This window comes from Amblyraja radiata, chromosome 26 (assembly GCF_010909765.2).
Source record: "Amblyraja radiata isolate CabotCenter1 chromosome 26, sAmbRad1.1.pri, whole genome shotgun sequence".
Classification (NCBI taxonomy): Eukaryota; Metazoa; Chordata; class Chondrichthyes; order Rajiformes; family Rajidae; genus Amblyraja; species Amblyraja radiata.
This window is the reverse complement of record NC_045981.1, coordinates 26,485,569-26,500,865: the sequence shown is the minus strand read 5'-3', so window position 1 is coordinate 26,500,865 and position 15,297 is coordinate 26,485,569. Positions and strand designations below refer to the sequence as shown.

General features: G+C 43.1%; 1 protein-coding gene across 3 annotated transcripts in view; it reads left to right on the top strand.

Annotated features, from left to right (window-relative positions):
- The window catches only part of fbf1 (Fas binding factor 1), an 85,970-nt gene that overhangs the window by 11,632 nt on the left and 59,041 nt on the right, over positions 1 to 15,297 (top strand). For all 3 annotated transcript variants that reach the window (XM_033044527.1, XM_033044528.1, XM_033044529.1), the window contains 4 exons: positions 2,049 to 2,099; positions 5,099 to 5,243; positions 9,186 to 9,263; positions 12,826 to 12,951. In XM_033044527.1, coding sequence (XP_032900418.1) covers positions 2,049 to 2,099; positions 5,099 to 5,243; positions 9,186 to 9,263; positions 12,826 to 12,951 — 400 coding nt within the window. The remainder of the gene's footprint in view (positions 1 to 2,048; positions 2,100 to 5,098; positions 5,244 to 9,185; positions 9,264 to 12,825; positions 12,952 to 15,297) is intronic.

The following is a 15,297-nucleotide window of genomic DNA, read 5'->3' as shown; positions in this document are numbered from 1 at the left end:
CCAGCTCCCCGCCCATTGCGTGGGGGCTTTGCACTGTCTTCACATTGGCGATTGCAGCAGGACCGTTGTAGTCACCGGAGACGTCAGGACCAACGGGACACCGACCCCCAGGCCCACTGCAAGCACGGAGATCCCAGAGACCCACAGCCAGCAGCAGCCCAGCCCCGTTCCAACTCCAGAGGAAAACTGCAAACTGGCCGGAGACGTCAGGACCACCAGAAGCCGTTCCCCGAGCTGCGCCCCCTCATCGGGACACCGACCCCCAGGCCCACTGCAAGCACGGAGATCCCAGAGACCCACAGCCAACAGCAGCCCAGCCCAGCCCCGCTCCAACTACAGAGGAACCTGGGTTGCGGATGACGGGGCACAGCTCGGGGCGTCGTAGGGGCCCATCGGGGAGCGGGTTCCTGTTGGTCTTGACGTCTCCGGCCACCTGCCATCCTCCGGGAACTGTACCGCCCTTGCAGGAGAGTGGGGTTGTTTGCAGTTGCAGAGGGAGGGGGCTAGGGCGGTACAGTTCCCAGTCTCAGCTCCAGTCCAGGGGGGTGGCCGGAGACGTCAGGACCAATGGGACACCGACCCCCAGGCCCACTGCAAGCACGGAGATCCCAGAGACCCACAGCCAGCAGCAACTCCAGCCCAGCCCCGCCCCAACTCCAGAGGAACACGTAGGGGCAGAAGCTGATGGTGTGCAAGGTACGTCTTGTTCTTGGGGTGGCGGATGAGGGGGCGCAGCTCGGGTTGTGGGCATACTGCCACTTGTCGCCGTAGCGGCCCATTGGGGAGCGGATTCCTCTGGAGTTGGAGGGGGAGGGGGGTATTGTGCTGTTTGATCGCCCCCTGCTATCCCAGGGACAGGGAGACACAGCGGCTTTTTAGACTGGTGGGCAATCACTTCCAAAGTTCTGCCCACACAGTCAGTACACCTCTCCTACACTGCATTTCATACAAACATTTATTCTGCAAGAAAAAACTACATTGAAGACTCAAACTCGCGACCGAGTTTACTGCCGGGATCAAGGCGCAAACTCGCGACCTTGCGGATATGAGCCGAGCACTCTACCACTGAGCCAGCCATTAAAATCTACGCTAAAAAATTTCCATTCCGAAGACCGACAAATTCTGAATTACGAAAAGTGTCTGGTCCCAAGGCTTTCGGATAAAAGGTTGTGCACCTGTACTTGGAATTAGGACATCTACATCTAATGAAGTTTCTTATTGAGATAGATGTTTAGTTGTGTGGGGTCAGGTTTGAACAGCTAAATGGCCTATCTCCAATAGTTCAATCAAAGTACTGTATAAGCTCAACAGTCAGCAACTTCTGATGATGAGAAAGACAAAATAGAATTGTATTTTGAGGTTATTTTAGAAGATTTTAAATGCTAATTTTATGTATAAGCTCTTAATATACTTTCACGGCATCTGGGTTTTAACTGCTCCTTAATGAACCTTAATACTGTGGCAGCGCAATGGTGCAGCGGTAGAGTTGCTGCCTTATAGCACGAGAGACCCGGGTCCGATCCTGACCACAGGTGCTGTCTGTACGTAGTACGTTCTCCCTGTGAACCGTTTCGTTGGGTGTTCCCGTTCCATCACACATTCTAACAATGTACAGGTTTTTAAGTTAATTGTCCCTGGTATGGTAGATAGAACTAGTGTACAGAGTGACTGCTGGTCGACCGGACTCTGTCGGCTGAAGGACCTGTTTTCATGCTGCATCTCAAAGCTAAAAAACTTTGAGGATGAATTTCACACTGTTTGCTAAATCTGTGAGATTCTATCCTCTTTTGGAGTCTCACAGATTTTAGTAAACAGTATGAAATGTATCTATCCTCTTTCCAAAGTTAAAATTTCAAACCCGTCTGTTCTCATTTCTCACCAACCCTCTCCCCAACTAATAGGATTTGATCTGTGGAAGCTTTTAATAGAAATATGTATTCACAATTCGGGATCAAATGGCTAAATTCTTGACTATAATGGAATAGGTGGCAGAATTGAATGGAGCAGCACTTTGTAATGAATGGATCTGTCCTATTTTCTTTGTGTAGGAGTCTGAGATTTCTGAGGTTGATCACCAGGCTCTGTTAGAAACAATGGAGGTAAGTTTGTGTTACAATCTGTAATGGTTGCCCTGTGTTCTCCTTTACAGAATCGAGTGAATAATAGGATTTGCCAGGGGTGGTGATGGAAGCAGATACGATAATGACATTTGAGAGGCTTTTGGATAGGCACGTGTGTGTATGCAGGGAATGGAGGGATATGGATCATGTGCAGACAGAGGAGATTAGTTTAACTGAGCCCCATGTACAGCACGGACATTTTTGCCTAAGGGACTGTTCTTGTGCTGTACTGTTCTATGCTATGTTTTAAATCCCATAGGCACTCTTCTGTATTTATTCCCTATTGTTTCTAATTTGCTTAGAGCACCATTTGAATTTGTCTTGAACCGGTCCGATTTTGAGCAGTGCATAGGGCAGAAATGGAATGAAGAGCGGAAAATTCTGGAATGCAAATGAGGCCCAACAACATATGCAAATGGCAGAAAAAGCTTTGTGTCACAAGACTTTTGTGTTATACTATTGCGGTCACCCAACCACCACCAAGAACAAATTCTAACAGCAAATATGTTACAGCATACATCCTATCATCATATCGAAAAGGCAAGCAGGTGGGCAGAGGGTGGGGTGGCCCTGTTGGTAAGGAATGAAATCCAATCCTAAGCAAGAAATGACATATGTATTTACCTATGACATTGAAATGACAGAAGATGTAGAATCCTTGTGTGTAGAGTTAAGAAACTACAAGGGTAAAAAGATGGGAGTTATATACAGGCCTCTAAATAGTAGCCAAGATGTAGGTTGTGGGTAGACTGGGATAATCTTTTCCCAAGATAAGGAATTTGTAGAATGTAGTGTGCAAGATGGTTTTTAGAGCCCATTAAGGTAAAGGAGATTCCAGATTCGGTGTTGTTGTACTTCTAGATAAATTCCAGTGATTTCTAAACTATTAACACAATGTCAACACTTTTTTTAACTGCAATTTATGCATTTATTTCAGTTTTGTGTCTTTGATTATGTTAGCCATTAACCAAATTTCCTGATGCCTACCAGGCCATTTTGTCCCATTGCATCTATGCCATCACATAATAATCCCATTCCCCACTAATATTTCCCTCTGACGTATTCTCCCTAACTTCTCATAGACTTCCAAACAGACTCTAACAGATAAGTTACAGCGGCCAATTTATCAACCAAGCAATATCTCCTTGGGACATTCTCACAGGGAGAATTTCCGTAAAAAATTACTACGAATTGTGGATGCTGCCCTGAACATCACACAAACCAACCTCCCTTCCATTGACTCTATTTACACCTCATGCTGCCTCGGCAAGGCCAGCAGTATAATCAAGAATGAGTTGCACCCTGGCCACTCCCTCTTCTCCCATCTGCCAAAAGATACAGAAGTGTGAAAACGTACACCTCCATATTCAGGGACAGTTTCTTCACAGCTGTTATCAGGCAACTGAACCATCCTACCACAACTAGAGAACAGTCCTGAACTACTATCTACCTCATTGGTGACCCTTGGATTATCTTTGATCGGACTTCACTGCCTTTATCTTGTACTAAATGTTATTTCCTTATCATGTATGTGTACAGTGTGAATGGTTTGATTGTAAACTTGTATTGTATTTCCGCTGACTGGTTAGCACGCAACAAAAGCTTTTCACTGTACCTTGGTACACGTGACAATAAACTATGAACTAAACTGAGAACTTGCAAACTTCATACAGACTGAACCTGTGTTGCTAGCGGTGTAGCACTTTCTGTACTAGTCTGCCAACCCAACCATACAGTGAGTTGTCACTATCAGCCAGGATCTTAGTGTTACCGCATCCCCATGAAGATGAGTTCCATCCAAAAACGTCATCAGTCCATTTCCCTCCACAGATGCTACTCATCCCACTCGGTTACTCCAGCACTTCGCTTTCTTTCCCCATGAAGGACGTTTGTTCTTTTACATTTCAAACATTGGAAACCATTTTGCAAATTAATAGAATATTTTGTGATGACAATTGGTAATTGGAAAAAATATATAATTGGTAAGAGAACCGGGGATTGGGGGAAGAGGAGAAGTCAGAATAGAAGTGTTGTGATCTGGAATTTAATGCAGGTTTGAAAAATAATTGAAGAATTTGCAAGAGAGTGTTGAGAATGGAACCAGAGAATAGAATCATTTGTACAGCTCTTTGAATCAATGCAGAATCAATGCAGGCATGATGATCTTTTTCAGTTATTATATTGTATGACAGGTGGTATGTAGTTTCTGAAGTATTTTTGTATTTAAAAGACTCTAGGACAAAATCACGAATAAGAAAGTTTAGAGGCATATGGGCCAAACACGGGCAAATGGGATTAGCTTAGATGGGGCATTTTGGTTGGCATAGACAAGTTGGGTTGAAAGGCCTGTTTCCGTGCTGTATAACTAGGATTCTAGTCCCACTTTCACGACCTTTTTTACTCGTGGACATTTTTCATCGTGCTAGAAAAACGCCCCGACCTACTTGATGCCACGAGTACTTACGACTAACATCACGGCCTGCCACGACCTACCTACGACCTCATGACGACCATGCTGTGCGAGTATGAGTCAAGGGCAAACTCGGCAGAGGTCGTGAATTAGGTCGAGAAAGAGGGACAGGCCCTTAACTCAATTGAGTGAAATCTTGACAAGATGGAGAAAATTATGCACTTCAAAGAGAGTCCTGCACTCTTGTGGGGAAGATTCAGTTGACAGTTCAATAGCTTTGCTGTAAAGATTTTTATTTTTCTTTGGTATATAAGCAAGTTGGACAAGCTCCCTCTCTGAGACTATTAACTTTCCTTCTATTCCCTTCCCTGGTGGGTATTATTGAAAAGGTTGGACTTTGACAATAACTGGTCATTATTTTTCTGCTGCCAGTGCTCACATTACCAGATGTATCAAATTCTGTTTCACAACTTGGTCATGGTCTCATTTGAACTTCTGACGTCTCAAGTTGCTAATCCACTGCCAGAATCACAAACTGTCTTAATCCACTTGATTTTTTTATGTGCAGAATATTGATGACATGGATGCTGACCTTTTTGGGAAAAAAAAGAACCCACGTTCTGTTCCAAATCAACTTGATGAAAATCCTGTTGAGGCAGTCGGCTCCAAACCAGAATCCTCTAGAACTGCACAAAAACCTGCAGAAGTGAAAGGTAACTTGATCTGTACTATGTAAATGGAAAGGAGAGCTCATTTTGTACTTTATCTAAAATAAAGTACAAACGTTTATCTCATTCCTTCACAATCATGTGATAATCTTAAATTGTCTTCTGGTAACAGAATATTACATTGTTCAATAAGGATAAAGGTTGTCATCAAACAGTACAATGTCTGATTCATAGAGCAATTGTCAGTGACAATTTGAAGTTATAAAAGAAAAAAATTAAACCCGTGGCCTGAACATTAACAGGAGCCACATATTTTAACAGGGAATGTAAACTTTGAAAGGGAAACAAAACGTCTTTGTTAGAAAGTCAGTTTCATTCACAGGCTTAGCTCTCAAGGCTGCAGGACCTGTTTAATCCGATCCAGTAGCCTGGGTGGCTGTTCACAATTCGGATTTGGTGGATTTGTTCTCATCCCTCGGATGGGGGATCCCTGACATTTTGAACATTAACATGAGGACATTAGTTCTGATGGGAAAGTTGAGGGAAGCAAAGAATACATAGTCATGCCATCTGCCGGTTTACATCTATCCCAATCCAGTTGTGCAATCCGCAGATCCTTCATGCTCCTGGTCCCAGCACACTTCCCAACCAGCCCCATCCCTGACATTTTTACTAAAACAGACAACATCCAGTTTGTTCCTGCAACACAATAGACGGCCAGAACCTTTCTCCAAGGGTGGGAATATCAAAGTTTAGAGATCACAGCTATCAGATGAAGGGGAAAATTTGTGTGGTTGCCTGGAATGGGCTGACAGGTTGGTGGTGGAGGCATATATGATAGTGGCATTTGAGAGGCTTTTGGATAGGCACATAGATATTCAGGGAGCCGTTTTGAGAGGAGATAAATCAATTTTGACAAATCGGTACAGTTCCCTGAAGGTGGAATCTCATGTAGATAGGGTGGTAAAGAAAGCTTTTGGTGTGCTGGCCTTAATGTAGAAATAGCAGGGGCTATGACAGAAATATTTCAAATGTCATTAGAAACGGGAATAGTGCTGGAGGATTGGCGTACTGCGCATGTTGTTCCATTGTTTAAAAAGGGTTCTAAGAGTAAACCTAGCAATTATAGACCTGTTAGTTTGACGTCAGTGGTGGGCAAATTAATGGAAAGGATACTTAGAGATAATATATATAAGCATCTGGATAAACAGGGTCTGATTAGGAACAGTCAACATGGATTTGTGCCTGGAAGGTCATGTTTGACTAATCTTCTTGAATTTTTTGAAGAGGTTACTCGGGAAATTGATGAGGGTAAAGCAGTGGATGTTGTATATATGGACTTCAGTAAGGCCTTTGACAAGGTTCCTCATGGAAGGTTGGTTAAGAAGGTTAAATTGTTGGGTATTAATGGTGGAGTAGCAAGATGGATTCAACAGTGGCTGATTGGGAGATGCCAGAGAGTAATGGTGGATGGCTGTTTGTCAGGTTGGAGGCCAGTGACTAGTGGGGTGCCACAGGGATCTGTGTTGGGTCCACTGTTGTTTGTCATGTACATCAATGATCTGGATGATGGTGTGGTAAATTGGATTAGTAAGTATGCAGATGATACTAAAATAGGTGGGGTTGTGGATAATGAAGTAGATTTTCAAAGTCTACAGAGAGATTTATGCCAGTTGGAAGAGTGGGCTGAAAGATGGCAGATGGAGTTTAATGCTGATAAGTGTGAGGTGCAACATCTTGGCAGGACTAATCAAAATAGGACGTACATGGTAAATGGTAGGGAATTGAAGAATGCAGTTGAACAGAGGGATCTGGGAATAACTGTGCACAGTTCCCTGAAGGTGGAATCTCATGTAGATAGGGTGGTAAAGAAAGCTTTTGGTGTGCTGGCCTTTATAAATCAGAGCATTGAGTATAGAAGTTGGGATGTAATGTTAAAATTGTACAAGGCATTGGTGAGGCCAATTCTGGAGTATGGTGTACAATTTTGGTCGCCTAATTATAGGAAGGATGTCAACAAAATAGAGAGAGTACAGAGGAGATTTACTAGAATGTTGCCTGGGTTTCAGCAACTAAGTTACAGAGAAAGGTTGAACAAGTTAGGTCTTTATTCTTTGGAGCGCAGAAGGTTAAGGGGGGACTTGATAGAGGTCTTTAAAATGATGAGAGGGATAGACAGAGTTGACGTGGATAAGCTTTTCCCACTGAGAGTAGGGAAGATTCAAACAAGAGGACATGACTTGAGAATTAAGGGGCAGAAGTTTAGGTGTAACATGAGGGGGAACTTCTTTACTCGGAGAGTGGTAGCTGTGTGGAATGAGCTTCCAGTGAAGGTGGTGGAGGCAGGTTCGATTTTATCATTTAAAAATAAATTGGATAGTTATATGGACGGGAAAGGAATGGAGGGTTATGGTCTGAGTGCAGGTAGATGGGACTAGGGGAGAATACGTGTTCGGCACGGACTAGAAGGGCCGAGATGGCCTATTTCCGTGCTGTAATTGTTATATGGTTATAAATCAGAACATTGAGTATAAAAGTTGGGATGTAATGTTAAAATTGTACAAGGCATTGGAGAGGCCAATTCTGGAGTATGGTGTACAATTTTGGTCGCCTAATTATAGGAAGGATGTCAACAAAATAGAGAGAGTGCAGAGGAGATTTACTAGAATGTTGCCTGGGTTTCAGCAACTAAGTTACAGAGAAAGGTTGAACAAGTTAGGTCTTTATTCTTTGGAGCGCAGAAGTTTAAGGGGGGACGATAGAGGTCTTTAAAATGATGAGAGGGATAGATAGAGTTGACGTGGATAAGCTTTTCCCATTGAATGTAGGGAAGATTCAAACAAGAGGACATGACTAAAGAATTAAGGGACAGAAGTTTAGGGGTAACATGAGGGGGAACGTCTTTACTCAGAGAGTGGTAGCTGTGTGGAATGAGCTTCCAGTGGAAGTGGTGGAGGCAGGTTCGATTTTATAATTTAAAAATAAATGGGATAGGTATATGGACAGGAAAGGAATGGAGGGTTATGGTCTGAGTGCAGGTAGATGGGACTAGGGGAGAATAAGTGTTCGGCACGGACTAGAAGGGCCGAGATGGCCTGTTTCCGTGCTGTAATTGGTATATGGTTATATGGTAGGAAAATACATTGTCGGTTTTTTAATTGAATAAATGGGACATTTAAAGAAGCGGGCATTTGATTGGCTGAAGAAGAGAGACAACAGCCATTATAAAGGAGGGAAGGTTTAGCAGAGCAGTGTTTTGGGAATGGCATTTGAGGTGAAGTGCTGTGTTGAGGCCAAGTGCAAAACTGAGCCTTTGGCTCAAGAAGCTTTGGCGAGAAGGAATGAGAAAAGGAGTGCTAAGTTGGCACTTGGGATAGTTCCAAGCCTGAAGGTGGAGCAACAGCAGTGGGATGTTTAAAAAGCTGTTGCGAATAATAGAGGATGTAGGATCACGTGATGTGCTGTAGCTGCATGATATGGGAACTGGTGGACCCGATTGTGGTTCTTTGTGACCACATCTAGCAAGTGTTGGTTGGTGGAGGAATGCAGGCTCAGGCGAAAATTACCTGGACACTATATTCCTGGAGCCAGTCATGCCCTCATATCACCTGCTTCCAATTAGGTCTGTGGTCAGGAGGAAGAGGGTGTGACCGTTAGTGGAGCAGGTAGGTGGATCCAAGAGATTGTGTTGAAGGAGCCTCGGCCCTTGAGCCAGTCAAACAGGTTTGAGATTCTTGCTCCCTGTGCGAATGATGGGGGGGAGGGCGGGGTCATAGGAAGGAAGGCTATAGGAAGGCAGGGTGCTACAAGGAGGTGCCTGCCAGATAAACAGTGTCTAGCACCTGTGGGCAGAGAAACTGGAGGCAAAACATTATGTGCTCATACCTGCATTGTATCCATCCGGAAATGAAATGCGACACATTTCTTCTTCAACGTCATTTGCTCAATATCAAAAATATCAAGTTGACGGATGGTCCATCTTTGCAGATATGCCTGGCCAGGATGAAAAACAGCATTCTTCCACTACCTCTTCTAGGCACCACTACAAGAAGTTCACATTTGATGGTGAGTCATTAAATGCATCGACTGATTACAAAGTTAGTATGTTTACATTGAAGCATGTCTATAATGCAGCTCCATTGATGTGATTAATGAAGTTGTTTTAAGCTTCTTTTAAGCCACCATTGGTTGCCAAAGGTATTACAATTTTAGTAATTGCACTGGTTAAAGGTTTTAGGTAGAAAATGTAACCCTTTTCTACCCTTTTGTTAATGTAAATAAATGTTTTCAGGAGGGTCTTTGAGTCAGATTATCTTCCAATTGATTGAAACCATTCAAAATATGAATAAATGGCTCTTAGCAATCTGATTCATATGGTATGGACATAAAAAAAATTTAAATGCAGAAATTATTGCAGCTGTGTGTATTTTATCTGAACTGGAAACTAACTTCAGATTAGTTAGTTACAGAGGGGAATGTAAGAGGGCTGTTGAAATACTTTGGATGAGCTGGTAATTATAGAGGTTTTAGGTCAGATTTGCTTTATGCTCTGGGTGTCAACTCATGCTGGGGGGGGAAAGAAATCAGAAAGGAAATAGTGATTTAAAAATTAGATGAGATGCTTTTCACTTTGTGCTATAGATTTCAGGGAATTGACAACCTTGTTACTTCTAATTTTTATTTCCATTTTCCTGGTGAATTTTGCCTGTTTCTAATAAGTTCAATAGTGATGGGAGCAAAATTAGGCCATTTGGCACATTGAGTCTATTCTGCTATTCAATCATGGCTGATCTATCTCTCTCTCAACCCCATTCTCCTGCCTTCTCCCCATAACCCCTGACACCTGTGCTAATCAAGAATCTATTTATTTCTGCCTTAAATATTTATATCGATTAGCCTCCACAGCTTTCTGTGGCAATGAATTCCACAGATTCAGTGGTGCGTCGTTCAAATAATATGATTCAGGCCAAATAACCAACAAAATTATTAGGAATTCTCTGCACTTTGATACTGTGGGCAGCATGGTGGCACAGCTTTAGAGTCACTGCCTTACAGTGCCAGAGACCCAGGTTCGATCCTGACTATGGGTGCTTGCCTTTGCGGAATTTGTTCATTCTCCTGTGACCTGCATGGGTTTTCTCTGGGATCTCTGGTTTCCTCCCACATTCCAAGGTCGTACAGGTTTGTAGGTTGTGTATGAGGAACTGCAGAGGCTGGTATAAACCAAAGATAGACACAAAATGCTGGAGTAACTCGGATGAGATCAAGAAACGATAGGGAGATGTTGGAAATAGTCCATGAAGTTGAGGGCAGGATCGAAATTAGTAATTAATTAAGTCAGTGAGTTCTGCATGGTTGCAGGAGGTAGCACGGATGCTTAGAACCTGGCAAACCCATTGTGTTTGCTTGTTCCACTGAATTAATTTCCACATACCTCGACTCCATCCTATCCCCCCTGGTCCAATCTCATCCTACCTATGTCCAAGACGCCCCACATGCCCTTCGCCTCTTCAATGACTTCTGTTTTCCAGGCCCTCACACCCTCATCTTTACTATGGATGTTCAGTCGCTTTACACCTCCATCCCCCACCAGGAAGGTCTTAAAGTCCCATGTTTTGTCCTCAATCACAGAACTAGCCAATTTCCCACTATTAACACTCTCCTCTGCCTAGCAGAGCTGGTCCTTACCCTTAACAACTTCTCCTTTGGAATCTACCCACATCCTCCAAATCCAAGGCGTAGCTATGAGCACCTGCATGGGCTCCAGCTATGCCTGCCTCTTTGTAGGATACGTCGAACAATCATTGTTCCAGCCGTACACGGGCCCTATCCCCGAACTCAACCTCCGCTACATTGACAACATTAACCCTATACCTCCCCCTTGACCGTCCAAGGACCCCAACAATCTTTTCAGGTGAGGCAGAGGTTCACTTGCACCTCTTCCAACCTTAACTACTGTATCTACTGTTCCTGCTGTGGGCTCCTGTATATCAGTGAGACCAAGCGCAAGCTCAGCGATCGTTTCATTGAACACCTTCGATCAGTCCACCTGAGCCGACCTGATCTCCCAGTTTGTGGACACATTAACTCCCCCTCCCCCTCCCATTCCCACACTGACCTTTCTGTCCTGGGCCTCCTCCATTGTCAGAATAAGACCCAGCACAAATTGGAGGAACAGCACCTCATATTTGGCTTGTGCAGCTTACACCCCAGCGGTATGAACATTAACTTCTCTAACTCCAAGTAACCCTGCTTTCCCTCTCCATCCATTCCCCTTCCCAATTCTCCGACCAGTCTTACTGTCTCCGACTACATTTTATCTCTATTTGCTTTGTAACAACCTTCTCACAGGTAGCAATGATTTATTCTTCATTTTCCTTGAACTCTATTTCCTTTGCCCTATTTTCACACCTTTACAATTCCTTATCTATCTATCTCTCTCCTCCCTGACGTCAGTCTGAAGAAATTCAAGTTCAAGTTTATTGTCATGTGTCCCTGATAGGACAATGAAATTCTTGCTTTGCTTCAGCACACAGAACATAATAGGCATTGACTACAAAACACATAAATAAATAAACTGATAAAGTGCAAATAACAAATAATGGGTTATTACTGTCAGAGTATTGGCCGAGCAGGTTTAATAGCCTGATGGCTGTGGGGAAGTAGCTATTCCTGAACCTGGTCGTTGCAGTCTTCAGGCTCCTGTATCTTCTACCTGAAGGTAGCAGGGAGATGAGTGTATGGCCAGGATGGTGTGGGTCTTTGATGATACTGCCAACCTTTTTGCGGCAGCGACTTCGATAAATCCCCTCGATGGAAGGAAGATCAGAACCGATGATGGACTGGGCAGTGTTTACTACTTTTTGTGGTCTCTTCCTCTCCAGGGCGCTCGAAGGGTTTCGACCCGAAACGTCACCCATTCACTCTCTTCAGAGATGTTGCCTGTGCCCAGGGCAGAAATCACTATCAAAACATGGGGGGGGGGGAACGCAATTTCTTGGCGGACACACAGACACAGACACACACACACACAGACACACACACACACACACACACACACACACACACACACACACACACACACACACACCCTTGCCTGTCCCGCTGAGTTACTCCAGGATTTAGTGTCTATCTCAGGTTTGTAGGTTAATTGGCTTGGTGTAACAAAATTGGCTCTAATTTGTGTAGGATCATGTAAGTCTGCATTGCTGGTTGCCGTGGACTCAGTAGGCTGAAGGACCTGTTTCTGCGCTGTATCTATAAACTATCTCTGTTTGATCCTCACCTTGTGTGCTATCTGTGTGGAGTTTGCATATTCTTCCTCTGACCACATGGGTTTCCTTCAAGTATTCTGTTTTCCTCCGACATCTTAAAGAAGAGCGGGTTTGTGGATTAATTGGCCCCTGTAAATTGCCCGAGTGTGTAGGGAATGATGAGCAAGTAGGATAACATAGAACCTGTATGAAAGGGTGATCGATGGGTGGCTTGAACTCAGTGGACCAAAGGGCCTGTTTCCATGCGATATCTTTTAATCTTTCAATCTTTCAATTATGTCTTCTGTTCACTAATTTCTGCATGAATTGTTGCAGAGGGTTTATTCTTTAAATAATGTTCCTATAATTTCTAGATGTAGATGATCCATTGGCTGGGATTTTATCTGATGAAGAAGAGGAACCAAAGAAAACTGCAATGTCAGGACAGAAACCTGGCCACACGAACATGGTTCTTCCAGCACACAAGAAAGAGGAGACAGGTATTGGGAAAATATTTTGCCAAGAACAAATTATGAAGAATCTGGTTACCTGAATATTGTGGATTCACCTTTAAGACGTTTTTTTGATACTGCCAGTGCTATGTGATACTGCCAGTACCGCAAGGCTCAGTGCTGGGACCCCAGCTATTTACAATATATATTAATGATCTGGATGAGGGAATTGAAGGCAATATCTCCAAGTTTGCGGATGACACTAAGCTGGGGGGCAGTGTTAGCTGTGAGGAGGATGCTAGGAGACTGCAAGGTGACTTGGATAGGCTGGGTGAGTGGGCAAATGTTTGGCAGATGCAGTATAATGTGGATAAATGTGAGGTTATCCATTTTGGTGGCAAAAACAGGAAAGCAGACTATTATCTAAATGGTGGCCGACTAGGAAAAGGGGAGATGCAGCGAGACCTGGGTGTCATGGTACACCAGTCATTGAAAGTAGGCATGCAGGTGCAGCAGGCAGTGAAGAAAGCGAATGGTATGTTAGCTTTCATAGCAAAAGGATTTGAGTATAGGAGCAGGGAGGTTCTACTGCAGTTGTACAGGGTCTTGGTGAGACCACACCTGGAGTATTGCATACAGTTCTGGTCTCCAAATCTGAGGAAGGACATTATTGCCATAGAGGGAGTGCAGAGAAGGTTCACCAGTGATTCCTGGGATGTCAGGACTGTCTTATGAAGAAAGACTGGATAGACTTGGTTTATACTCTCTAGGATTTAGGAGATTGAGAGAGGATCTTATAGAAACTTATAAAATTCTTAAGGGGTTGGACAGGCTAGATGCAGGAAGATTGCTCCCGATGTTGGGGAAGTCCAGGACAAGGGGTCACAGCTTAAGGATAAGGGGGAAATCCTTTAAAACCGAGATGAGAAGAACTTTTTTCACACAGAGAGTGGTGAATCTCTGGAACTCTCTGCCACAGACGGTAGTCGAGGCCAGTTCATTGGCTATATTTAAAAGGGAGTTAGATGTGGCCCTTGTGGCTAAGGGGATCAGAGGGTATGGAGAGGAGGCAGGTACGTGATACTGAGTTGGATGATCAGCCATGATCATATTGAATGGCGGTGCAGGCTCGAAGGGACGAATGGCCTACTCCTGCACCTAATTTCTATGTTTCTATGTTTCTATGTGTTGTTTCTGATAGTTATAACTTTACACTGATGATTATTCTTGTGGCTTATTATTTGCCTTTGAAGAGATAGGTTGTGCTTCTTTGGGTGCAACTGATTCTCAACGAGCTTTAACTTCGATTGACTTTGACTACCTACAAATAGCATTATGACCTACCTCGACTAAACCCACGCCTTCCCATGGCGACCTTTTTTTACTCACGGGCATGTTTCAGCATGTTGAAAAATACGCCGCGACATAGTTGAGGCCTCGAGTACGCAGGGACTACTCTCGACCATGAAGGAGAGTTACAAAGACCTCCTACCTAGGACCTCGTGTTGACCATGCTGCGAGTATGAGTCGAGGGCAAACTCGTCTGAACTCGCGAATTAGGTCGCTGCAGTGGGACAGCCCTTATCTTTTCGTAGACAAAGGATTAGCTATATGAATCATCCTCAGGGTGTTATATGATTTGTGCTGTATATTTATGGACATGTTTCTCGTGGACAGGATAAAAGAGTGTAAATAAGTAACTATTACTAGTGTTTAAATAGTTAACCATTCACAATACTATCTTTTTTGTCTTGTTTTCTATTTTTGTTTGATTTCCTTGACTCCTGTTTGAAATTACAGGTCTCTCACTGTCACATTTTGTACACATTCTCCTCCAACCTTGTATGATTTTTTTCTGGTCTATTGTAGTATGATGCAAATTGCCTTGTATATGTGCTTAAATTAAAACATTGTTTTGAGATATTCTATTATGCTATGTGAATGTGCTCAGAGTGTTACATTTCAATGCTGTTCTTTTAATTGTTTTATGTTTACCAATTCCTAACTACTCGTTACACTGGAACAATGAAGAACTGATTTAAAAAAAAATGCCTAACACTATTTGCAGCTGGTTTCAGTTCATAGGATACTGAGTTTGATAAATTCTGTCTTTTTAAAAAAAATATTTTATTTTATTAGAAGTAAGTACAATCATATGACACCAAAGTGCCTAATATATATTGCATAATACATTTTATGTACAGCTTCTTATTTTTTTTTTGTTATATTAAAGAAAGATTAGAATAAGAAAAAGAACTTATAGTAAAGGATAGAAAAGCGTGAGATATATAGTGTGTGAAGAAAAAGAAGAAAGATGAATGAGTGAAGAAAGTTGAGGAAAAGAAATAGAAAAAAGAGAAGACATAAAGAAAGAAAAAAAAAGGAGATAATTGT